The 24,819-nt window shown below is 45.8% G+C and overlaps 1 protein-coding gene across 5 annotated transcripts in view; it reads right to left on the bottom strand.

Moving 5' to 3' along the window:
- The window catches only part of LOC135240005 (calcium/calmodulin-dependent protein kinase type II subunit beta), a 72,698-nt gene that overhangs the window by 22,689 nt on the left and 25,190 nt on the right, over positions 1-24,819 (bottom strand). For 2 of the 5 annotated variants that reach the window (XM_064309082.1, XM_064309081.1), the window contains exons 7-16: positions 21,476-21,578; positions 19,661-19,744; positions 19,252-19,346; positions 17,902-18,024; positions 17,488-17,571; positions 16,657-16,699; positions 14,028-14,117; positions 8,096-8,133; positions 3,080-3,112; positions 644-712 (exon numbers count right to left, since the gene is read on the bottom strand). In XM_064309082.1, coding sequence (XP_064165152.1) covers positions 644-712; positions 3,080-3,112; positions 8,096-8,133; positions 14,028-14,117; positions 16,657-16,699; positions 17,488-17,571; positions 17,902-18,024; positions 19,252-19,346; positions 19,661-19,744; positions 21,476-21,578 — 762 coding nt within the window. The remainder of the gene's footprint in view (positions 1-643; positions 713-3,079; positions 3,113-8,095; positions 8,134-14,027; positions 14,118-16,656; positions 16,700-17,487; positions 17,572-17,901; positions 18,025-19,251; positions 19,347-19,660; positions 19,745-21,475; positions 21,579-24,819) is intronic. The other 3 variants (XM_064309083.1, XM_064309084.1, XM_064309085.1) reach the window with 3 other exon arrangements.

Raw genomic sequence — 24,819 nt, 5'->3', positions numbered from 1 at the left:
ACAGGTCTGCATTACCCCACGAGTGTAACAGGTCTGCATTACCCTACGAGTGTGACAGGTCTGCATTACCCCACGAGTGTAACAGGTCTGCATTACCCTACGAGTGTAACAGGTCTGCATTACCCAACGAGTGTAACAGGCGCAGAATCTCCCGGCCAGGGTGAAAGGAAGGAGAGGGGGAAGGCAAGATTGGCGAGATGTTCCCCATGTGTGGGGTAGACAAGAGGAGCGGCAGGTACAGGTATAAATGCAGCCGCATGCGCTTGTGAGCATTTGACTAGAGAAGGGCAGAAAATGAGCTACAGGGAAGGGGATAAGACATCTGTCACAAGGCACTGTGCTGACAGCGAGCTGTCTGTCTTCTGGTGTACATCCAGTTGCCAGTAAACAGGGGTGGGGCGGGGGGTGGGCGGGGTCGGGTGGGGTGTGGGGGTTGTAGAGGTCCACAGGGCTGTGCCGCGCCCACAAGAGGGCAGCTGTTTCAGGCGCCTGACTGACACACAGAAAGGAAGTCCAACAACAGGTGTTCTATACACAGCAAAGCTAACACAGACAAACAGGGTAATGAGTAAAAAACAGAGGGAAAGATAGATAGACAGATAGATAGACAGAGACAAATAGAGAGAGATAAAGAGTTCAATACCAGAGCAGAAGAAGGCACGGTTCCTTTGGGGCTGGTGACTATGCTGTTTTTCGTGCTGTTTGACTGTGGCTAAGCAGGAAACACAAGACAGTGTTAGATTAAGCCTGTGCTTGCGCGGTGGGCGTATGGACAGAACAGGACACACACTCAAGGTTCTGTGGGGGACAGGGGCCGTGGCTTCTGTGACACGTCAGTCCTGGCCGGGCCAATGGGGGAGTTTACGAGGAAAGAACAGCCCATCAGCAGCTCTGCCTAGTAGAACAAGCACTTTAACTGGCCAATCGAAAGTGCTTGTTAACTAACTACAGCGGTGTGAGGAAGAAGCAACTACAAGACAGAAGTACCCTGTGCCTAGCATTCATTCAGCATAATCCTTCAAAGGAAAAGATTGATGTGGCCAAAGTTTGCAGTCTAATTCAAGCTGATTGGCTTTCAAATCAAATATGATGCAGTGCACTATGAGACTATGAAATGCACTATGGAAAAGCAATCCATTATTGACATTAAATGCGCTGCTTCTCCCTCTGGAGTCAATCGGCTTTCTGTGGCTGAAAGTGAACAGCAGTCGTGCACGCTCACCGGTCAAACAGAACAGTGCCTGCGCACTGCTGCTTACAGGCTACGTTCGTTTTGACCCAGGCTGTCTTTCAGTCCCCTGTGCACTTCAGCCAGCAAATCAGGGGAACCCATTCGAGAGTGTGGGAGGGGTTAGGCAGGTCATCAGAAACACCAGACAGAGGAAATAAAAGTGAAGATTTTCGCATGTGAGAGGTCTCCTCACCGAAGAACACCAAACCATCGACCTCTGGGAGAATGGTGTACCGTCAAGAAAATTAGACGAAGCAGAGGATCGATCCTGAGCCTCAGCAATACACGTTTAAAAACATGAAGAGAGAAAGACAGTACACTGCAGCCCGGGTCTTTACAACACGCAAAGGACACGCCACTGACACGCTAAGAGGTACACCCCATCTGGAAGCCGACACACGGCACATCAACACACTACAGACCAGCATGCAACTTCAATGCCTACAAACACGCACACACAACCTTACAGACTTTAACAAATCGTTATCGCTAAAAGCACCAGCTAAATGACTAAACTGAAAAATTGCAAGGGGCAGCACGACGACTCAGCGACGCACAAAAGACACACCAGAGACATACCACTGACACAGTGAGAGGTATACCACATACGGAAGCTGGAACATACCACACTATTTCCACTACCAACAGAGTTGACTTTCAGTCCCACACTCAGACTCACAGACACACACACAAACACACAGACACAGACACAGACACACACACACGCACACACACACACTACTCAGGCTGGTAAGAGATAACAGTGCTGGCCTATGCCAAGTCTCATTCATGCTCTTGCAGAGACGAGCCTCCCTCAGTGTCCTACAGAGGTCATCTCGTCAGAAGAGCAGCTTATTGGTTGTGGGCGTTAGAACTACTGCTTACCACTGCCTACACAGCACCAGAGCAGTAGCACACACATACAGAATCAAAAAGTAGAACGGTTCCAAGGTCCATACAATCTGCTTAATACATAGAAATGGTCAAAAAAATGTTCACCACTTGTAAAAGAACAACTTTAAGAATTGCTGGATTTGTACCTCATCTACCCAACGGCATCCGATGGTACCAGAGAGTACACATGAGAAGAATGAGCCAATTCACTGTACTCCAGGGGTTCAGGTAGAGCACTGTGCTTGGTGTTTGAGAGGGGGGAGAGTTTGATACCCCAGCCAAACTCTCAGAACAACAGTCTGGACGTTGAACCCTTGTCTTTTGCTGATTGGATGTATTTAATGAATCCTGATCGGTGGCTGGGATTAACTGGTGATTTTTGTGGTGAGTGGGTCTAAAGAGAGATTGGTAGAGGCATAAATGCAGATTGGTTGTTCAGTTTTAATTCAATTTTTTGTGAATGCTAATTGATCGGAAGGTCTAGAATGCGAATAGCAGTTGTGGGTGGGCTTAATTTGAAAATTTTGATTGATGTTTCATTTTTTTCATGAAAGATGACTGCAGGTTAGTTGAGTCACTGTTGTGTAGTTTGTTTTCCAATATGAGCTTAATGGTATACTCAATTCACAATGTATGAATATCGCCCACAAGAAATATTAATCAATCCTCAAACCACAAAACAACCAACTGTCGCCTGAGGTGAAACATGATAAAGCAAGAGAGAATGCTGAGAAACAAGCAATTTAATGTTGACAACCTCAATGCAGTTATCAACATGATTTTTTATCTATATACAACATACAAGCTTATGAAGAAGAGGAAATTTAATTGAAGTCCAGGAAAGGGATGAGGGAGAGATGATGACTAAATCGGATAAAAAGAGGGAGGATAAAGGAAAGAGCTAAATTTATAGAAGAAATTAAGAGGAGATTAGGATTTAAATGACAACCTCACCATATACTGAACAGTAGAGCTTGACTTCCTTTTCTGGCCCAGGTGAGTGATGGGGAGGATGGGGGTGGGGGGTGGTGGTGGTGATATGGCAGGATGGAGGGATGGGTAGATGGGGGGAAGGCATAGAGGGAGAAAGAATGACAAAAGAGGTGAACGACAATCAAGGTGAAACTGTATATTCAGCATATTGCCTGAATTAAATAAATAAATAAATAAAATACAAATATACATATATATATACTCATAGGTACTCTGTTAGTTGAATTAACACTGAACATTTTACTATGTATAAGTTTGTAGTATCCTAGAAAGACGAGATGGAGATAAAGTAAAAAATCTATGGAAAAAGGGAACCCAGGGATGTGCGAGAAGACAAGAAGACAGAAGGTGGCAAGAGAAAGGAGAAGAATTGGCAGGTGAAGTGGAGTTCCACAGAGATCGTATGGAGCTAATAAACCCTGCAGAGCCTCAGGCTGTGGGGAGCAGAGATGTGCCCAGTACTGGCTGCACAGCAAAGGCAGCACACAAACGGCAATGTGGCCACACCGCCATCTTCCCTCCCTGGTGGAACGACAGTCATATGCTCACTTTTCACTGTGGAATGCCAAAAAATTGGGGATTTTAACCAAGGGTGGTGGGGGGGTGTAGGGGTAAGACAGGGGCTGGGGGGGGGGGTATAGGCCAGCTGTACTGTAAGTGCCACTATTTTGAAGCTAAAAGCACTTGTTCTTAGTTAAGTGACAAGTTTTCTTGTTCACTTAACAGGATTTAACTTAATAGGGTCTAATCGTAGTCTAGCTGCAGTCTATCCACAGTCTAACCGCAGTCTGACCAGTCTAACCACAGTCTATCTGCAGTCTAACCACAGTACAACCGCAGTCTAACCACAGTATAACCGTAGTTTAACTACACAAGACTCATTGCTCTGGCTGATGAAGTGTCTGCTGTCTGCCTGTGCCGGCTGCGCATTGAGTGTGGTCCAGCACACCGACTGCGCAGCTCTGCTAAGGGGCCCGGAAAGTGACAGGAAGCAGCAGCAGGTCTGTGCCACACGCCTACGCCCTTTACGTTTTTCATCACTGCCCTACGGTCTATGGCGCTACAGGAAGGAGACTCTTATGGGACAAATCCTCCTCATTTTCGTTCTAACCGACTCCAAATATTGCCCAGTGAAGTTCGGTGAAGCAATACAGACACGGATAAGGGAGAACGGGGTGAATTTGATGGCTTTGTCTGAATTCCTACTCTCTGAAAAACAAAGCTGCATTGTTTTCAATGTGGAGTTTTAAATGTGTTTAATGGATAGCACTGTGTAAGAGGCAGTAATTATGGCTTCTCGTAATTAGAACAGCCAAGCAACAAATTACTAGAACACTTAATTCTGTTCCCAAATCAAAATGGAAGAATTACGCTTAAGTGGCTTTAAATGGCTTCAAATTCTTCTGTTTTACAAAAACAAACAAATAACAAAGAGAATTGATTAATTCAATTCAATTAATCTTGTGATTCAGCAGTGTCTTCCAAATCACCAGTGAGAAATCTAAACGCAGGAGGTAATCATTTATTTCGTTTATAGCATTATATGCAAAATAACAGAAACAAAACAATGCGATGCAGATAACTGAACTGGATGATGTAAATTATTGAATTAATATAATACTGAAAAATGCATAAAGCAGCGATCGTGGGAGTGCTGTGGGAGATGAAGCAGTTCCGAAACTACATCAGTGATTAAACTGTGAAAGTGAACTTTACTGTGATACTCTGTAAAAGGGGAGAGAGAGAGAGAGAGGGAGAGAGAGAGATAGATGGAGGGAGGGGGAGAGAGAGAAAGAGAGAGAGACAGAGAGACAGTGAGAGGGACTGATAGAGATATGATGGAATGGAGAGAAAGGAAAAAGCCCTAAAATGTCAGAAAGCAGGTACATGGGGAGCCTGTTGCTAGGCGATGAGCGAGTCACAGTGGATGTGGCTATTTCTGTCTCAGGGTTTCCAGGGTTCAGATTTACAGCTATTCCTGGAGCTGGAGGCACATTCCCTGCTGAACTGAGTCTTAACCCTTACTGCCACTATCACACGCTCACACACACACACCATCACACACACACACACACACATAAACGCACACACACGTACACACTTACATACATAGACACACAGACACACGCATATCAAACACACATGCATGCACGCACATATGCAGACACAATCAACCAATGAAAATCTAACAACATTGGTTACACAGTTAGACCTTCCTAATATGACCAATCAGCATCCATCCATTAGTCAGCATCCATGCTGTCACATGTCTGTTTGCCAATGAGAAAACCAAACAAAGAGCCAACTTGGATGATTTTTGTTAGACGACAACTGGTGGTCGATGCTGGAGCATTCTTGATGGCTATTTGGGTTGCTAACAAGCAAAACATACGTTGGGAATTATGTAAGGCCAAAACTGGGCCAACTGCGGCATATTTATTGGGGCACTGCAGAAAAGACTCCCTTATGTTGCATTTCTGAGTGACTCCTTTTGTGTTTTGTTCTTTAACTGGTAAAATGGCAGCTGCCTGGAGTTCTGGTCCATATCTCATCTGAAGGGCATTCAGAGACATTGTTTGATTTTTCTGTCATAGAGACGGCTTGCACGTGAGCTCCATGTGTTGAGGATGAAGCTGGTTTATGATGAGGAAGCCGCGCTCAGGCATGAAATGATGAGGGCACAGGTCACAGACCGACACGCAAAGGCTTCTGTCAGCACAGGAGTCACTGCTGAGTCACTGCCCAGCTGTCCGTACACATGGGAGAAAGAGATGGACAGGGGGAGACAGCAGAGGAGGAAGAGAGCAAGTGAGTGAGAGGGAGGGAGAGAAAAAGAGGATACACCGGGAAATGGAAAGGAACAGAAGGAGAGACAGACAGACAGAAAAAAAAGATAGAAGGACAAACAGGCAGAGAGAGAGAGAGAGAGATTCTGTACAGTCCCAGGTGTTTCTGGTACAGGGAATCATTTTTTTATTTATTCTGTCAGTACTGTGTTGTGAAAGTGTGGTATAGCAGCCAGATCCCTATTCAGGTTAGCTTCTCTCCCCTGTTCACCACAGAGTAGCTAAAAATAAACTACAGTAAAAGCATTATTTCTGCAACATATCAGAAAGAGCACTGACTGTGTGTGCATGCATATGCATGTGTGTTTGTGTGTCTTTTTACTATGGAGAGCTGGTGCATCATGGGAAATGCTTTCATCCATTGCATCTTAGAATGGTATTCTTTAGGTCAAGAAATCTATATGCAGAAAACTCGATTTAAGATGTAATACAGCTGGGATGAAATTAATTTTAAAAAACCTCTGTGCTTTGGTTTGAAAATAAGATGAAAATGTGCAGTTTCTCATGCTTCTTCACCAAGCCAGAGGAAAACAAAAAAACCCTCCTTTTTCTGTGCAAATGCAGCACAGTGAACAATTATGTAACAAGTGGGGGGGGGGGGGGGGTCGGAGGGTGAGGAAGCCTGATTAATCATCGAGACACAATGAGCAAGACAGCAGAGAAAGAGGATTATTTTCTAGAATACAGTGCTTAACACCTAATGAGCCCTACACCCAGCAGCAAAAGCCTTCTTGGACACCCATGGAGCAGGAAATATGCACAGACCTTTTAGAACTGAATAAATGATCAGCTCACCCCTAAGCACATAAGCGCATGGGGAAGTGTGAAGTGTCTCTTGCCTGGCCTAAAACAGTCCAAGGGCCTTCGCTTCCAGAATGAGTTCTTATACAGAACATGGCATTAAAATGGAGGAGGGAAAGTGACAGTATGAAAATTACTAGTGTTACTTCCTAGCATCAGTCTGAAAGTTAATGGTATTACTTCCTAGTTTTGCTTCCTTGTGTCACTGTGAAAGTTACTAGCGTTAGTTCCTAGTGTCACTTCCAAGTGTTAATGTGAAAGTTTCAATTATTAATTCTAGTGTCTTTTTGACAGTTAGTTACCACTGGAAGTTCTTTGTCACTGAGGGCAACATTTTGACGATCCAAAGTCATGGCCCAATGGTCAAAATAGACCAGTATTACCTTCAAATTTGCTGTAGTGTTTATTTCAAAACTGTATCACTTCAATTTCTATTCTAAGCTCTAATCTATAGACTGAACAGTGAGCAAAATGGATAAATGGCCCACTCTCATAATGACATTTTAGTACAGCATGGTTCAAATGTTCTCAGAGTTGAGTCAACCATTCCCATTTTACAGATTTGGGGGGGGGGAGGGGCATTGTCCCTGTTCAGAACCATGTACCAACACAACTGAACTGGACCTACAAACTGACAGGAAATGGAATTCATGAGGTGGAAGGTGTTTGGTGGTTCTGGAGGCTGAGGATTCTCAGTTTCCTGTGCAGTAGAAACAGGCATGACCGCTTCCGTGGAACACACGCCACCTCACACGCTGGAAAAGGAGCAACCCGCTAAGATGGAAAAGCACAAGATTCCGAAGGGAAGGTCTGTCTGATGAGCGTGGAATGCTGGGAAGGGACCCGACAGACAGTCTCTCTGGCTGGACAGAGTGGTCCCTGAATGTGAAGGGTATTTTTGAGTTGAGAGTTGAGATGAGATTTTAGCTCTCATTGCACCCTTACTAGACCTTAAGCCTTGGTGCTAGTGGTATACTTCTGATACACACTCATTACAATCATTGTCTCAAACACAAACGCACACAAACACACACACACACACACACACAGCACAAACACGCAACAAGCACACCACATGTATACTGAACAACAAAAACAGGAATTTTCACCACCTACAGAGCTGCTACTGTGTGCAGATCTTTCTTTAGACACATCTGTAAAACACACGCATGCAAAACACGGTACAGTCCTGGTCAACACGCTACGAACAGACACAGAAGTGGTGCCATTAAGCTGTAAGGCAGAGAAACAGGAAAGCACAGCAGAAAGGAAGGAGTAATGGGTGTTTAGAGGAAGCAGGGGAGAGGGAGGCTCATCCGGGACATCTTACCTTGACATCTGCCTTCTTGTTCAGCATACTCTTGGCTGCTGTAAGAGAGAGAGAGAGAGAGAGAGAGAAAGAGAGAGAGAGAGCGAGAGAGTGATGTGCAAAATCAAATTAAAAATCAAAGGGAGGACAAAAAACCACAATACTCAGGGAGAAGAAAGCATCACAATGCAGCTTAAACATTCAGTAGCATGACACAGTGGAAACTCCTGGGGGTAACAACACTCACAACACCCCCTACCTCCTCTCCTCAGACCCCACTCTACCCCCACATCCAGTCCCAATGAAAACACCCAGAAAACCTCTGGTGTTGCTGGAAAACTAAGCAACACAACAGTGTAATTAAGGTAACACACCCTGACAAGTGTAATTAAGCACAGATTACAATCGAAGCACTATGGACCGCACACATGCTTGCACACACAAACACACTCCTTAACAGATACACATAGTATGCGTGTACAAGTGCGTATGTGCACGCACACACCAACACACATACGTGCACCTACACACTTGTGTGCACAAATGCAGACGCAGACTCTGGCCTGCCCCGCCCTGCTCCTGTCACCTCTCCCACTACAAGGTACAGTAAGTTCCAACATCCAACCAACTTCAGCACCCTGGACAGCCACCGTGGTCCACAGCAGCCCAGAACAGACAGCTCCACAGCTGGCGTGATTATTCAACCATCCGGAACCGGGCTCCATCAATCACCGCCCCCAGCTGCAGGCAGCCAATGAATCAGCTGGCGTGGCAAATACAGCTGGCGTGGCGAATACTGCTCCCTGTGACTGGCCGCTGAGTTTTCTTTCAAACAGCGACGAATGCACAGGAGGAAAATCTTTGGCACAGCTGAACCCTGCCTCGCCCTCCTACGCTGCCAATCACCTGCGTTTCTCCACCGACTGTAATCCTCCCCCTGCCCCGTATCTGCTTCGCCAGACTCTTTCACCTGAACACACATACACACTTGCGTGCCCACCTACACACAAATGTAAACATTTGTGTGCCCAAATACTTGTGTACAAATACATGAACACATACTGTATGCACACCTAACCATGTGCACACAAACCCACATGCATGCTTTCTCTCACACACGGGACGCAAAGGGGTGCACATCTATGTCTGGCCATACCTGCCCTAGGAGGACAGACAGACAGTGAAGCTCAATCAGGCCCTCACCGCATCAGCACCTTAATTAGCTAACAAAGCGGAGAGAGTGAGGGAAGAGGAAGTGGCAGGGCCCTGAAGGCCCATGAGGACCCCGCCAGCATCCGGGCATCAGCTGCCCTTTCTGGTGCCTGCTCCAGAGGCGGGTTGGGGTGGGGGTTAGAAAGAGGGGCATCACCCATACGCTGGCCCCACCTAACCCTGCCCACTCCCTATAGAATGTGGCAGGCGGCGTGCACATGAAGAACGGTACGCACGGGATGAGTCATGGTGCATTAGAAACAGCGCTATCGGGTTATGTAAAGACCCCTCCCCCCCCCAAATCTGCCATGGCAGCTCAGGCCCACAGCTGTGCAGAAGTTTTTGTGTGTCTTTAGGGGAAGCGTGAAGGGGAAATAAGCACAGGACGCTCAGGCCCTGAGGAGTCTCTGCGCTGAGATGAGACAGAACTTCTGCTGAATATTTCAAAGAGAGCCTCGCAGTCTGCATCAGCTTGATTGGCAGAAACACAGTAGTAGGCACTTTTTCCTTTTTCATCTTCTTTTTAAACCAAACACTGCAAGGCTGGATAAAATTAGAAATCTCTTTTTTTCTATGATGTAAAATTTATCACCAAATCAGGTGTCTGTCTGTGTGTTGGGGGCAGTGGGGGGGCAGGGGGAAATTAAAGGTGATCCAAAGGTGAGGTAAATATTACAATGAAAAAATAGCGACCTTTGAATTTTGTGAGTGGATTTAGTAAAGTGAGTATTTGATCTATCAGTGCAAGAAGTAAAGATCGCTAATGGTGGGCATAACATGTATGAAAAAGAGGTTACTCTTTTCTTCTACTTTGAAGTTAAAACACTTGCATTACGTTGGACAGAACTTGAATTACATGGCAGCCAAATGGCCATTGCCGTAGACAAGTCTGAATTTTAGCCTTAATGTCCTGACTGACTAACTACCTAACGTTACCACCAAGTTAGCTAGCTAGGATAGGCACTTCTTCAGTGACAGACGTGTATGTAACCGGCTACCTGTATATGTAACTACGAATATGTAACCAGAGCCTGATGTCTCCAACAGAGAAGCAGCTGTGAAACAGTGTACACAAGGACTGTGCCTGAACCACAATGTTGTATTGTAATTTCGCATACGATGCATTGTACACAAATATTCTTTCTTCCCAAGTTTTTCACATAAATACATGTAAATGTAAAATTTAAGTCAACATAGAATTCGCAGTTAGGACATCAGATAACCACTTAAAAAGGAGAAGGAGGTGGAGTCAGTCAGCATGGCCTTTGATCCCATGGCTGTAAAATGCCTACAGCTCTAAGGAACAGTGAAGACAATATTGGTGTCGAGTTTCAAGAGAATCCTCCATGCACTCAGAGACTAGAAACCAAATTGTTTGAAGATAGCAGGATGGAAAGCCAACCACAAAGATATTTCATCATTGGGCATATAAACAATGATGTTTGAGTTGTGAACCAATCATTGGTTTTAGACAGAAAAGGATTTAGAAAGAAGAATAATTACTTAAAATCGTAAACAAAATAAGCATAATTTTGATAACTGACATGGCAAAACTGCTTTCTTGTCAACTGCTAATTAGGTAAGAACTGACTTAAAAGCCCCTGAGAAAAATGAAGAGCCAATAAAAAAAAAGAATAGTGAACAGCCTATCGAAACAGTGTAGAGCCAAACAGAAATGCAAAGAGAAATCTGTAACAAAATACTATAGAGCCAATCAGAACAGTCACCTCAGATCTTCATGGAAGGACGATTGCTCAATAACCACTTACAAATAAGCCATTATAGTGCAATTTCTGAATTCTGACCCTGCTCTTGAGATGAATTAGAGTTTCCATGGAAAATAAGGGGTGGCAAGGTTGTTTTCCCTTGTAACACAGACACAAGTCCTCCTTACCTTGCCACACATTTTTAGAAGCAAGAAAAGCAACAAAAAAGGAGGGGTTAAAAGAGAGAGGGAGACAGCATAAACACCATTTTACCTGGATGGTACAGAACACACATCATAGAAGAACACACAGAGGAGGATAGGGGGTTCAAATGTGCAAAATCTCTGTGAAACATACAGGCATACTTTCAGACATCACAAACAACTGTGCCCAGGGACAGCACATTTTGAATGCAAATGACGTCATTATAAATCAAGAGATGAACGTGTGGATTCATCGACCAGACATTATCCATAAATTGTGCACATTTTTTTCTGACATTCCCGGTAAATAAATCCACATTTATGAGACAAACATTAGTTGAGTCTTTACTATCATGGGAGACTTGTCAAGTCTGCTCTGAAGGTTTGACACTGAACTAGTTTTCCACTTTGTCCTTCAGGTCCTACGTGGAGTACGGACACCGGGACTCCTGGTGTATTCATTCATTCGATAGCTAGTGCACCACCTAAACAATAAAGAAACAACCCACAAACTGAGAGAAAGTTTTCTTTACATATGTAAAAACTGAAAAGTTTTACAAATTTTTACAGAAGTCCTTAACATGTCTGTCCTTACTGCTCCATGTATTCATATTTATTTATCTTGTAAAATTATTGTGTTACTATGTCTATTGTTTTATCATGTTTACTGTATTGTATTACTGTCAGCGCTGTGAATCAATGGCCTGAAAAGCTCTCTTCAAAAAAGATTTGGGCTATCATAAATCTTGGCCCACGAAAAAAAAAAAAATTGTTCTTGTTTTTGTACCTAGTATTGTTAAAGTTTAACGTTCACAATCAAGTCTGCACTTCTGCACTTACCGTACTCTTTGTTGGGGCTGTACTTTCTTCCTCTGGGGAATTACTGCATGTTAATCTCTGGTCTTTGCACTTGTGTTTACATTGTAAATCTCTGGATAAGAGCGCTCGCTAAACGTCAGTAATGTCATTTATGCTGAAACATTACACGGCCACACTCAGGAACAAAGGTAATGGCAGCGCCTAAAACTGAAACAATACACCACCCCACTCAGGAAGAAACACAAACACAAAAAAATTATCATCACTAAATCCACATCCAAAAGCCCACTGAGCACTTACGAGGAGGCATTAGCAGCAACAAATTTTCCAGCATTTAGCGGGAAGGCTAGCGTCTGTAAGTGCTTTTCAGGCTAACGTTCCGCTCGCGGCTTGGCGCTGTGCCGCTGGGTCAGATCGGCTGTGAAAAAGAGAGCGCCAGCCGCCCCTGCACTGAGCTTACAGGGGGAGGGGACCTAGTTCCCAGAACAGCAGAGCAGCAGTGGTTCTAACACCCAGCCACCCCTGTCCTGAAGCTACACAGGGAGGGCACCTAGTTACCACAACAGCCAGGACGAAGTGGCCGTGATATGAATGTTTGACAGATGAAATAACAAGCTGTCTGTACAAGGAGAAGAAAGAAGCACTGACAAGACCAGGAAAAGGCTCCAAACTTTTGCAGACTCCTCACTTGGTGTACTTTCCCTTCAAATGAGTCACATTGGCTTGATGTTGTTTTCTGCAATATGCTTGTCAGCTCTGCTTCAGCTTTTTCATGGTGAATTTTGCCAGATTCCCAGCTGGAATCAGCTCACACAGCTCTTCCCGCATTTGGCTATTTTCTTGTAAGAATCTCTCAACCCACCATCTCTCTTTTTTGAATACTTTACTCCTTCATTCTCCCCAATTTAGAGTGTCCAGCAGTATATATATACTGGCGCTCATTGCTGCAACCTCCGCAATTGATTTGGGAGAGCTAAGACATGTAGGAGCTCTCCTACAAAGCACACTGATGACATCCTGTGCTTCTTATCGCACTCCAGTTTGCAAGGCAGGCTCGCAGACATGAGCTGGAGGAAGTAATTTCATGTGCGGTTTAACACACAGACCTGCAGGCACCTGACCAACCAGTCGGGGGCGCTGGTGTGCGATGAGGCGCTGGCAGCTGAAACCCTTCCATATCTCAGGGTAACTCCAAAACCAACTGTGCACAGTCCAGATTTATAACAGACTGTGGGACCCAGCCTTGTACTAGAACAGCGCCTTAACGGGTTGAGCCACCAAGCACCCCCATGCCATCATCTCTTAATGCTACTTTACACGTAGGCATTGCACATTGACCGAGAACCCCCTAACCTTGTGAATACACTGAATAAAAAAGCTTAAATGTCTATCATGCACCCCGTTTTGATTCCCCACCAACCACCCCTTCTTCCCCCCTTTCACAGAACATGCACCAGGCCAGTGCCACATGCAGCATTCAGCAAACCAATGGGCAGGCAATACCATTCTTTAAACCATGGGGGCGGTCCCACATTCATTACAGACCAACGAGGAAAAAAGAAAGCAAGAAGGCAGGTTGCAAGAAGAGGAGGGAAGAGAGAAAATAAAAAGGGACGGGAGAGAAAGAAGGGAGAGAAAGAAGACAGGAGGGAGAAGGGAGAGAGAAAGGAGAGAGAAGGGAGAGAAGGTAGAGAGAAGCAGAGAACAAGCAGGATCAGCGGTACAGAAAGCTGGCTGTCAGCGCTGGGAGTGAGAGAGATGGAGTCGGTGATGGAGGGGACAAGTGAAGGAGGGATTTGGGGTGGATGAGTGTGGCTGGGGGGCAACAGGCAGGCCCCCGTCCAGCCCAGCCAGGCGGTCCCCAGCACGCTGCAGAAAGGAGGTGAGGCAGGGGGGAGCCCCTCTGAGGCTGCCACATGCTCAGAGCTTCATGCTGTGAGGGGGGAGGAGGAGGAGGAGAGGAAGAGAAGGGGAAGGAGGAGGAGAGGGCGCCCCCTGGTGCGGTGTGGCTACCTTGTTCCACCAGCCCTGCGGTAGTGCCGGCGGCGGCGGCAGCGGCAGCTGCCGCGGCAACAGAGGACGGAGCTGTGGTCTGCCGGCCCACTGTTAGTGTCCCAAACAACAAAAACAACATCCGAGAGAGAGAAAGAGAGAAAGAGAGTGTGTGTGTGAGAGAGAGAGAGGCAGAGAAAGCGAGGGGAAAAGAGAAAGAGCAAGTAAGAGGGAGAGAGACAGATGGAGGGGGAAAGAGGTTTGGCGGTTCAGAAAGAGTATGATTGTAAAGGAGAGAAAGAGAAGGGGAAGAGAAAAGAACCATCTGTTAGTCGGGAAAAGAACGGAAAAGGAAACATGGCCACTGAAACGCAGAGGATTTTATTTGAGTGAAAGAAAGGAAAACCAAGAACACTTCCAGCCAAAAATACCCCCCATTATACTGCAGTCCCACTGCACGATTTGTTTTTAAACTCCACTGTTTTCAATTCTCATTCAAACAGAAAAAGGTTTATTCAGCCACTTCCCCTAGAAAAGGCCAAATTTCAAAGGCCTTTCATTTGCCCCGTTCCCATTTCAAACCAAACCAGGAAAATAAAAAAGAATAAATAATGCTGAATTAAGGTTGCAAATTGGTGTCAGATGCTGCACTTTGTCCCAATGTCAGTTTAAAACCTAAACATTTAGCTCAGACCCCCCCCCCCCCCCAAGTCCCCGTGAACATCAAATTCCCACAATTCCAGAGCTGGCATCCCTCAGGTGCCAAAGCTGCAGTGGGGTGAAGGGAACAGAATGCGGACCCCTCACCCTCCACCCCCCCTCCCTGCCCTCTGCATAGCTGTTCACACTGGAACAGGAGATAATTAGAGAAAGAGAGCAGTGGAGGGAGTAACACTGATGGGGGGAGAGCGGACCCACGTGATGCAGGGGGCAGGTGCAGGACATGGGGGGAGGGTGTGATGCCCTGACATGCTGATCTACCTCCCGCCACCCCCCCCCCCCCGCCCCCCTGCCCCCCCACTCCTCCTGCTCCCAGAGAGCTGTCGCCCCGCCCCCTCTTCTGCTCAGCACGGATGCACAGTCAATGCCGCCCACCGACCTGCTGTCCGTCTGTGTGCGTGTGTGCGTGTGTGTGTGTGCATGTGCGTGTGTGTATGTCTATGTGTGCGTGCGTGTGTGTGTGTGTGTGTGTGCGTGTATGCATGTGCTGTGTGTGTGTGTGTCTATGTGTGCGTTAGTGTGTGTGTGTGTGTGCATGTGCGTGCGTGTGTGTGCGTGTATATGTGCGTGCATGTGCGTGTGTGTGTATGTCTATGTGTGTGTTAGTGTGTGCGCGTGTGTCTGTGTGTGTGCGTGCGTGTGTGCATATATGTGTTCGTGTAAATTTATCTGTGTTTGCGTAGTGTGGAGAGGACCAGCTCATACACATATTCTGGCCCAGTTCATTATTCAAACAAATGCACAAACTTCCAGCTTTATTGAACAGCCACAAACACTCATTTAAGTAGCATAAACAGCCCTGCTATTCACTGGAGAGCTACTTCAGATGAGTGTGTGGCCACTGCTTACTCCCCTAAGCAGGGTTCAATGTTCCCCCTTCCCACCCCCCACCAAAAAGCCTCTCACTGCTGGGACTGCTTCAGTCTTCTCTGTCATTTGGACTCCAGCACAGGTTGGTTATTACTAAACAGAAAGTCAAGTCTGTCTTATTAGGTTCTGACCCCATTATTGCCATTGTGGATGACCAAAGTATTCTGATTTTCTAGCTCATGGTGACTAGTTCCAAGGGGGTGTGGTTGAAGACAGACTATCCATAGCTAACAAGTAGTGACACAGATGCAATCACGACCTTCTGCTACCAATGTAAACCTTCCAGAATAAAGAACTGCGATAAGCAGAAAGAAACCTGGACCTCGGCCGACACCTTTGCTGTCCCAGACGTGGCCAGCATGGTTTGTACTACATCACTACGGCACTGAAGCAGCAGGAGTGGTTTATTATTCAGTGGACGTCGTCGTTCAGGTGTGAATGACTTCGCTTCCATTCTTCACATCTTGCATAACCTGCCCTCGAGACCTTTTGCAGGAGCAAAGAAATCTGTCTGATGCTGTGGAAGCAGCAGCAGAATGTGCTTGCCCCCCCGCCTGAAGTGCTGTGATTTCAAACCCCAGTTAGATGGAAAGCTGCGGGCATTCTCTGCCGATAGCTGGTTTTTTCACATTTTCAAGTAAAAAATACAGCTACCAACAGCAGGGGGGGTCTGGAGAGAACATTCACTGGAACAGGGATCCCCAGCTGTGGTCCCGAAGAGCCAAAAGGTCTGCTGGTTTTTCTGTTTTCACCTTCAACCAATACAGATCCAATAAACCAGATAAGCTGAGAGAACCATTTTATCAACTGCTCTAATTGATCAATTAAGTGCAGAGTAAAAACAAAACCAGCACACGCTGTGGCTCTTCAGGCCCAGGGCAGCAGAACCCATCCCTAAAAGAAGGGTAATCCATAGCTGAGAGAATGTTGTATAAGTCACCCTGGGTTTGTGTGATGACTCTATTACTTAATGCAATATAATTAATTGGTAGGTCAGGCAAAACCAACCAAGGAAAACAGATGCATTTAAGTGTGGGTTTTGGGGTAGAAAAGGACTTACCAGAGAAATTTCGTGACACCAGCATGGTGGTGAGAATGGCTCCCTGTGGAAAGATAGAAAGAGAGAGAGAGAGAGAGAGAGAGAGAGAGAGAGAAAGAAAGAGAAAGAAATAAACAGCCCAATTAGAATGTGATCAGGCTCTAAGCAGAGAATGTGCCCTGCCACGGGGATACGCAGATCTGACCCTGGAGGCCAGTTAATGCTGCTGGTTTTCATTCTTCCTCTCGAATCAGGCACTGATTTAGACACCAGGGGAGTTAAATCTCTGGCCAATCAGTGATATTAATTAATCAATAAACAGATCAGGTAGAAAATAAAACCTGCAGGGCCAGATTTGAGCTAGGATCGCAGATGAACTCGCAGTTAATAACAACCTAACCTCACCACAGCCTCACAATCTAAACGAGCTGGCTTAAAGGGCTTAGTGCTTACACTGAAGGCCACTGTCCACACGCCTTGTTTTCAAGGCCAAAACCAGCTGCTGACTGAAAGAACACCACCAAATCCCACAGACACTGCAGCCCTCCAGGACCACAGTTTGACACACCTGGTTTAAATGATCATTCGGGAAATCATATCACTTATCAGCAAAAGCATGAATTTCATCACAGAAGACACGTCCAGAAAGGTTTGCAACAGCGTTGCCGTGTTTTGTTACTCTTTAAAATATATATATTTTTAAATGACTGGCCTGATACAGAAATGAACCTGTTTTTACAAACGGGAGTGCTGACATTTTTGAATGTGAGCAGAGGGCTCGCAGTTCGGGACAGGGGAGCGGGGTCTGAGAGCTGAAGGTTTAATAACGGGTTTAATAACGCGCTGGCAGACCTTCAGTTTCCTCCTGGCGTTGAATTTCTTCAGGCATTCCACCGTTTCCTGTCTGTGCATCATGGAGGCCACTGTGGAGCGTTGCTGTGGGGGAGAAAGAGAAAAAGAGAGAAAGAGAGAGAATGACCTGACAGAGGCAGATGGAAATCTGCGCACGTGTGCCAGTGAGTGTGTGTGTGTCTGTGTGTGTGTGTGTGTGCGTGTGTTCGGAAGTGTATATGTGTGTATGGGGTGTGTGTGTGCACGCGTGTGTATGTGCATTTATGTGTATGTGCATGCAAGTGTGTGTATGTGTATGTGTGTGTGTGTGCGCATATGTGTATGTGCACGTGTGTGTGTGTGTCTGTGCTGGGAGGCTTGCTGGAGTGTCAGAGTCCCTTCCCAGCTGAGGGACGGCTCGTAGGGGACACTCACGCAGACCCATGGGTGTTTGAGAGCCTCCTGGGCGGTGATCCTCTTGGCTGGGTTGATGGTCAGCATCTGATTGATCAGGTTCTTAGCTTCAGGGGTGACTGTGTCCCACTCAGGCGAGGGGAACTGCAGGAGAGAGGAGCCGAGCAGGGCTCAGGGGGTCTCTAATGATAGACTCCAGTATTTTACATGTGATGCAAGTTACACTGACAGGCCTGTAGTTTCCACACACACACACACACTCACACATATACATGGGAGCATACAAGTACACAAATACACACACATACTCACACATATACATGGGAACATACAAGTACACAAATACACACACACACTCACACATATACATGGGAGAATACAAGTACACAAATACACACACACACACTCACACATATACATGGGAGAATACAAGTACACAAATACACACACACACACTTACACATATACATGGGAACATACAAGTACACAAATAAACACACACACACTCACACATATACATGGGAACATACAAGTACACAAATACACACACACACACACACTTACACATATACATGGGAACATACAAGTACACAAATACACACACACACACTCACACATATGCATGGGAACATACAAGTACACAAATACACACACACACACTCACACATATACATGGGAACATACAAGTACACAAATACACACACACACACACTCACACATATACATGGGAGCATACAAGTACACAAATACACACACACACACTCACACATATACATGGGAACATACAAGTACACAAATATACACACACACATTTGAACACAAACAGGTGTGTGTAAAGCTATAAAAATTGACCGCTGATTCAGAGGTTCAGTGGTCTTTGGCACACATTAAATATTAGTGACATAAGTCTTAATTACTCTCACTGTCAAATGAGCTCATGATGGGATAGCAAGCCAGTCAGTTCAGTACTATTCTAAAATGCTGACTGTTTGAACTACACTAATTCATCTTTTGCAAAATGTGCAGAGCAAGCTCTCTCACCATATGATTGAGCTACACAAGTCAGACTCTTTTTTTAAAAAGGAATTCATCTTTCTCAAGATTGAAGCAATGAGGACAAGGGTGCAGAGTGCAAGTGAGGGAAAGAAAAAAAAACAGACTGGGAGACGGAGAGAGGTATTCTCTTTTGTCTCGTTTTCTTTCAAATATTCAAAATGTTTTTGTAAATATAATATTCTATATTTAATACGAAGTTGTCAAAAAGCTGCACATGCAGATCTGTTTGTCATGATTTGAATTTGAAAAGAGGAGAGAGAGAGAGAGAGAGAGAGAGAGAATAATACAGACAGAGATAGAGAGAGGGTGACTCACATCATAGGCTCCTGCTTTGATCTGCTGGTACAGTTTGTGCTGGTCTTCATCCCAGAAAGGAGGGTAACCCACCAGCAGAATGTACAGGATCACACCTGGGACAGGAGGAAGGACAATACCCTCACCAAATGCTCATCATAGACTTATTTTGTGTGTGTGTGTGTGTGTGTGTATGTGTAGTGTATGTGTGTGTGTGTGTGTGAGTGTGTGCATGTGTGTGTCTGTGTATGTGCGTGTATGTCTGCGTGTGAGCGCGCGCATGTGTGTGTGAGTGTGTGTATTTGTGTGTGCTTGTGTGTGCACGTATGTGTGTGTGTCTGTGGGACAGTGTGAATGTGTGCATGTGTGGGCATGTGTGTGTGTGTGTGTGTGTGTGTGTGTGTGCGTGTGTATTTGTGTGTGGACTCACCACAGGCCCAGATATCCACAGGTTTGCCATAGGCCTCCTTCCTCAGAACCTCAGGGGAAAGGTACCCCGGTGTCCCAGCAAAACCTATACAACAGCAGCACAGACACACCAATCAGCTAACAGCACAGACACACCGATCAGCTCACAGCACAGACACACCATCAGCTAAAAGCACAGACACTCCACTCAGATAACAGCAAAGCCACACCACTTAGCTAATAGCACAGACACACCAATCAGCTAACAGCACAGACACAACCATCAGCTAAGAGCACACACACTCCACTCAGATAATAGCACAGACACACCACTCAGCTAACAGCACAGACACACCACTCAGCTAATAGCACAGACACACCACTCAGCTAACAGCACAGACACCAATCAGCTAACAGCACATACACACCACTCAGCTAACAGCACAGACACACCACTCAGTTAACAGCACAGACACACCAATCAGCTAACAGCACAGACACACCACTCAGCTAACAGTACAGACACACCACTCAGCTAACAGCACAGACACACCAATCAGCTAACAGCACAGTCTATATCTCATAAACCCTGGCACAATGAATTACACAATGTATATAGGTTTGTCTCTGTGAAAGACTGCAGCCCTGTCTGACTGTGCGTATATTAGACCCTACTTGTGTTATACTTTGTTAATACTACACAGTGGTCTGGGAGGGTTATATTACTTTCTTCAATGACATGATTAAAAACGCATTTTTCCATGTTTGCATTTTCATGAAAAAAATCTATATAAGGGCTAAAAACAATGCTAAAAAAGGGGTAGAGTACATTATGGGTTCTTAGCGTGTTACAAGTTCTGAGTACATTATGGGTTCTGAGTGCATTACAGGTTCTGAGTGCATTACAGGTTCTGAGTGCATTATTGGTTCTGAGTTCATTACAGGTTCTGAGTGCATTATGGGTTCTGAGTGCATTACAAGTTCTGAGTGCATTATGAGTACTGAGTGCATTATGGGTACTGAGTGCATTATGGGTTCTGAGTGCATTATGGGTTCTGAGTGCATTACGGGTTCTGAGTGCATTACGGGTTCTGAGTGCATTACAGGTTCTGAGTGCATTATGGGTTCTGAGTACATTATGGGTTCTGAATGCATTATGGGTTCTGAGTGCATTATGGGTTCTGAGTGCATTATGGGTTCAGAGTGCATTATGGGTACTGAGTGCATTATGGGTTCAGAGTGCATTATGGGTACTGAGTGCATTATGGGTACTGAGTGCATTATGGGTTCAGAGTGCATTATGGGTACTGAGTGCATTATGGGTACTGAGTGCATTATGGGTTCTGAATGCATTATGGGTACTGAGTGCATTATGGGTTCAGAGTGCATTATGGGTACTGAGTGCATTACGGGTTCTGAATGCATTATGGGTACTGAGTGCATTATGGGTTCTGAGCGTAACACTCTTTGTTTATTCAGCCACTCTGGGGCTGAGCTAAATATGGCTTTGCTGGGGCCATCTATTTTGGTAGACCAGATCCTGATGTGCACTGTCATCTGTGCACACACCCCTGGAGAGCCTGGGGGGAGGGGTAGGGGTGTGTGTGTGTGTGTGTGTGTGTGTGTATGTGTGCCCTTTGAAAGGCCTGGGAAAAGGAAACAGCATTAGAAGTGGTCAAGGCCAGGAATGACCCAGCAGGTGGTGAACTGCGACAAGCTGCTCAGATGTTATTCTGGGTGGAGCGGTGAGTGGGAGGTGGGGGAAGGTGGCGGGTGGCACCGTGTTTATGATGGCGAGCTTAACGCGCTGATCCCTGGCGAAGCGGCGGCTACGTACCGAACCAGGCCTGCTGATCCCCCTGCACCTCGATGGCCAGCCCGAAGTCAGCCAGTTTGACGGCGGCGTTCTTACACTTACTGGCCAGGAGCAGGTTCTCTGGCTGCGGGGGGGGGGGGGGGGGCATGGCAAGGTTATCATTTCCCACTTTAAGACATAGACACACACTGACTCACACATGACAGGCACACATAGAGGGGCACACTGGTGCACACACACACACACACACACAGACCCACAGATAAACACACACATTGGCACAAACAGACACATACAGACACATCCACCCATGCACACGTACAAACACATACACACACATACACAGAGGTACAACACAACTCTGGCAAAACTACAGCTACTGAGATAGCTACTGCCACACATCTACTGCCTGACATCACAAGAACAAGAGAAAACACAGGAAACATAAAGATGAGAACAGGCCACTCAGCCATTTGGAGGTTCTCATTTTAGACAGTCTAGAGCAGGGGAGTCAAACTCTTCAGTCCTGAGCGGCCCAGGTGTCTGCAGGTTTTTGATGCATCCTTTCAATCCGTGGCCAGTTTTGACCTCTTCAGCTGATCGTTTAAGTGTTTAAACACATAAAAAACCAGCAGACACTGGCCTCCATGACTGGAGCCTCACACCCCTGGTCAATAGAGTATCCAGCACTCCAATAAGCCTGGACTAAATCACCTCAAAGGGTCTCAAATGCCTCTACTGCATGACCTGGCAAGCTGTCCCACACAGTGACAACTTTGTGAGAAAAAAAACTTTTTTTTTAGATTTAACAAAAAAACTGGGGCCCTTACAGTTGCCTGTCCTGTGGGTTTGCGGGTTTCAGGGTCAGAGTCTGGCCCTCTGGGATATAACAGACACACAGGCGCTGGTCTCTTCTTTTGGTTTCATTTTTTAACCAATTCTTATCCCTGACTTTGTCTTTTCCTTGAAATGTCCCAGTGATATCGCTGTCGCTCATCTGCAGCTGGAGTTTCAGTGGGAATCGCACCGGCGAACAGGGAACGTTTGCGGAGTCGACGGGTGAGACTACTGAGCGCCGAAACCCAGTTTTCTAAGCCGTGAGCGGGGGAGAGAGGTTGCACTCCTGCATTGTGTATGTGTGGGTGTGCAAGCTGTCCCAGATTGGGGAGGCTCATTAATCTCTGTCAGTGGCAAACCCCTGTAAAAGCGTTTTCCTCACTGCGGCGTTCCCATCCGCCCCCCCCCCCCCCCCCCAGCCGGGAAATCACCTGACTCAGACCCGCGTGCGAGCACACCTGCAGAGAGAAGGCAGGTACAGCACCTGATCGCTCCCAATGTGCCTGCTGTGTCTGCACTGCAGATGCTGCTCCCACCTCCCTCCCTCTCTCTTTCTAGCTCTCATCCCCCCTTTCTTTCTCCCTCCCTCCCTCCCCCTTCCTCCCTCCTTCTACCTCTCTCTGCCTCTCTCTCTCTCTCTCATCCTCCCCCACTCTCCCTTCTATTACCTCTCTCCCCACCGATCATCTTTCTCTCTCCTGCCAACCCTCTCTCTTTCTCTCTCTCTTCCCACCTCTCTCCATCTTTCTTTCCTTCTCTTGCTCACTCTCCATCTCTCTCCCACCACCCCTCTCTGTCTTTCTCTCTCTCTCTCCTCTCTGAAAGGGGTATATACCTTATCCTAAAACAATTTTTTGAAATAGAACATTCAGGTGTCTTGAGCAGATCCAGGGTTTCTGAAATACTGTAGTGACAAGCCACCTAATGCTTTATGCATTAAGAAAAACTGGGAAAATGTTTAGCCATTACACATTTACAGTTTTAAACCTTAACGCCCCTCTGAGTTTCTGTTCTGACTGCAGTCACCTTTTTAATGTAAAAACCTAATGGCAGGTCTTACCTCGGGTTGCCTCACAGAAAGGGATTATATGGACAGGGAGCTGAGCTTATTACACCTGTAGAGCCACCACAGCTTCTCGTTTCAGCGCTTAAAGCAGCCTTGTCAGGACAAATTCAGCTTTTCACAGAAGGAGGTTCAATACAGAAACACATGAAAACTTAAGACAGCGCAGACACATGCAAATCCTGACTTCCTCTTCCTCTGCAAGGCTGGCTTTCATTTGGGTTAAATCTGACCCTGAGAGACATACACACACACACACACACACACACACACACACACACACACACACAAAGACAGGATGCTCATACACACGCACACAGATATACACATATGCACACACGCACAGGTGTAAACACACACTGATGTACGCACACGTATTATTACGTACACTATTATTTCATAAAATTAATGAAAAAAGTTATGCAGCAAGACAATGATACAAAACGCAAAAGCAAGTCCACATCTAAATAGCTGAAAAGAAACCAAATTAAAGTTTTGGCGTGGCCTAGTCAACGTCCTGACTTGAACGCAACAGAGATGCTGTGGCAGGACCTGAAATGAGTAGCGCATGCTCAAAAACCATCAAAAATCATTTTGTCTTAATTAAAGCAGTTCTGCAAAGAAGAGTCTAAAATTCCTCAATGGCGACGTAAAACACTGATAGCAAATTATAGGAAGCGTCTGGTTGTAACTAGGCAGCTGTTTCATAGGTGACTTAGGCGCATCAACTGTCTTAATGACTACTTGTATTTTTATTTATTTTTATTTTTCCATAGATTGCGTTGTTGCCGTTCTCGTTGTTAGTGTTAATCAGTTTAACCATCAGGGTCCAAGTTGAACTATGCGGTTGTTCCCTGTACTTGGACCGGTACTTCTCTCTAGGGGTTTCGTCATACTTGTTCCTGGTTATGGTTATACACTTTGTTGTACGTCGCTCTGGATAAGAGCGTCTGCCAAATGCCTGTAATGTAATGTAATGTAATGTAATGGTTGCAGATATTACTGCTAAAGGTGGTGTAACCTGTTATTAAATTTAAGGGGGCAAATACTTTTTCACAGCACTGCACATACAAACATACATATATGCCGTACAAACACATGCATACGACAAAATTCTCCTCCAGCCAGCTGTTAGCATCAAAATACTGAGAAACACTCCTCCAATCAGCTGTCATCCTGGAACACAGAGGAACACTCTACTCCAATCCACAGTCAGCCCAAAACACTGAGGAACACTGTCCACCATTCAGCAGCAAGCCTGGAATGATGAGAAGCACTTTCCTCCAATCATCAGCAAGCATATGACACAGTAGAACACTCTCCTACAGTCTGCAGTATTCCTTAAATACCTGGAACACGCTCATCCAATCAGATGACATTCTGAGATGCTGAGGTACACTCTCATAAAATCAGCAGTCAGCTTAGAACACTGATGGGAATAATCTCCTTTTCTCCAATCAGTCGT

This window comes from Anguilla rostrata, chromosome 14, assembly GCF_018555375.3.
Source record: "Anguilla rostrata isolate EN2019 chromosome 14, ASM1855537v3, whole genome shotgun sequence".
Lineage (NCBI taxonomy): Eukaryota > Metazoa > Chordata > Actinopteri > Anguilliformes > Anguillidae > Anguilla > Anguilla rostrata.
This window is presented reverse-complemented; position numbering and strand designations above follow the sequence as displayed.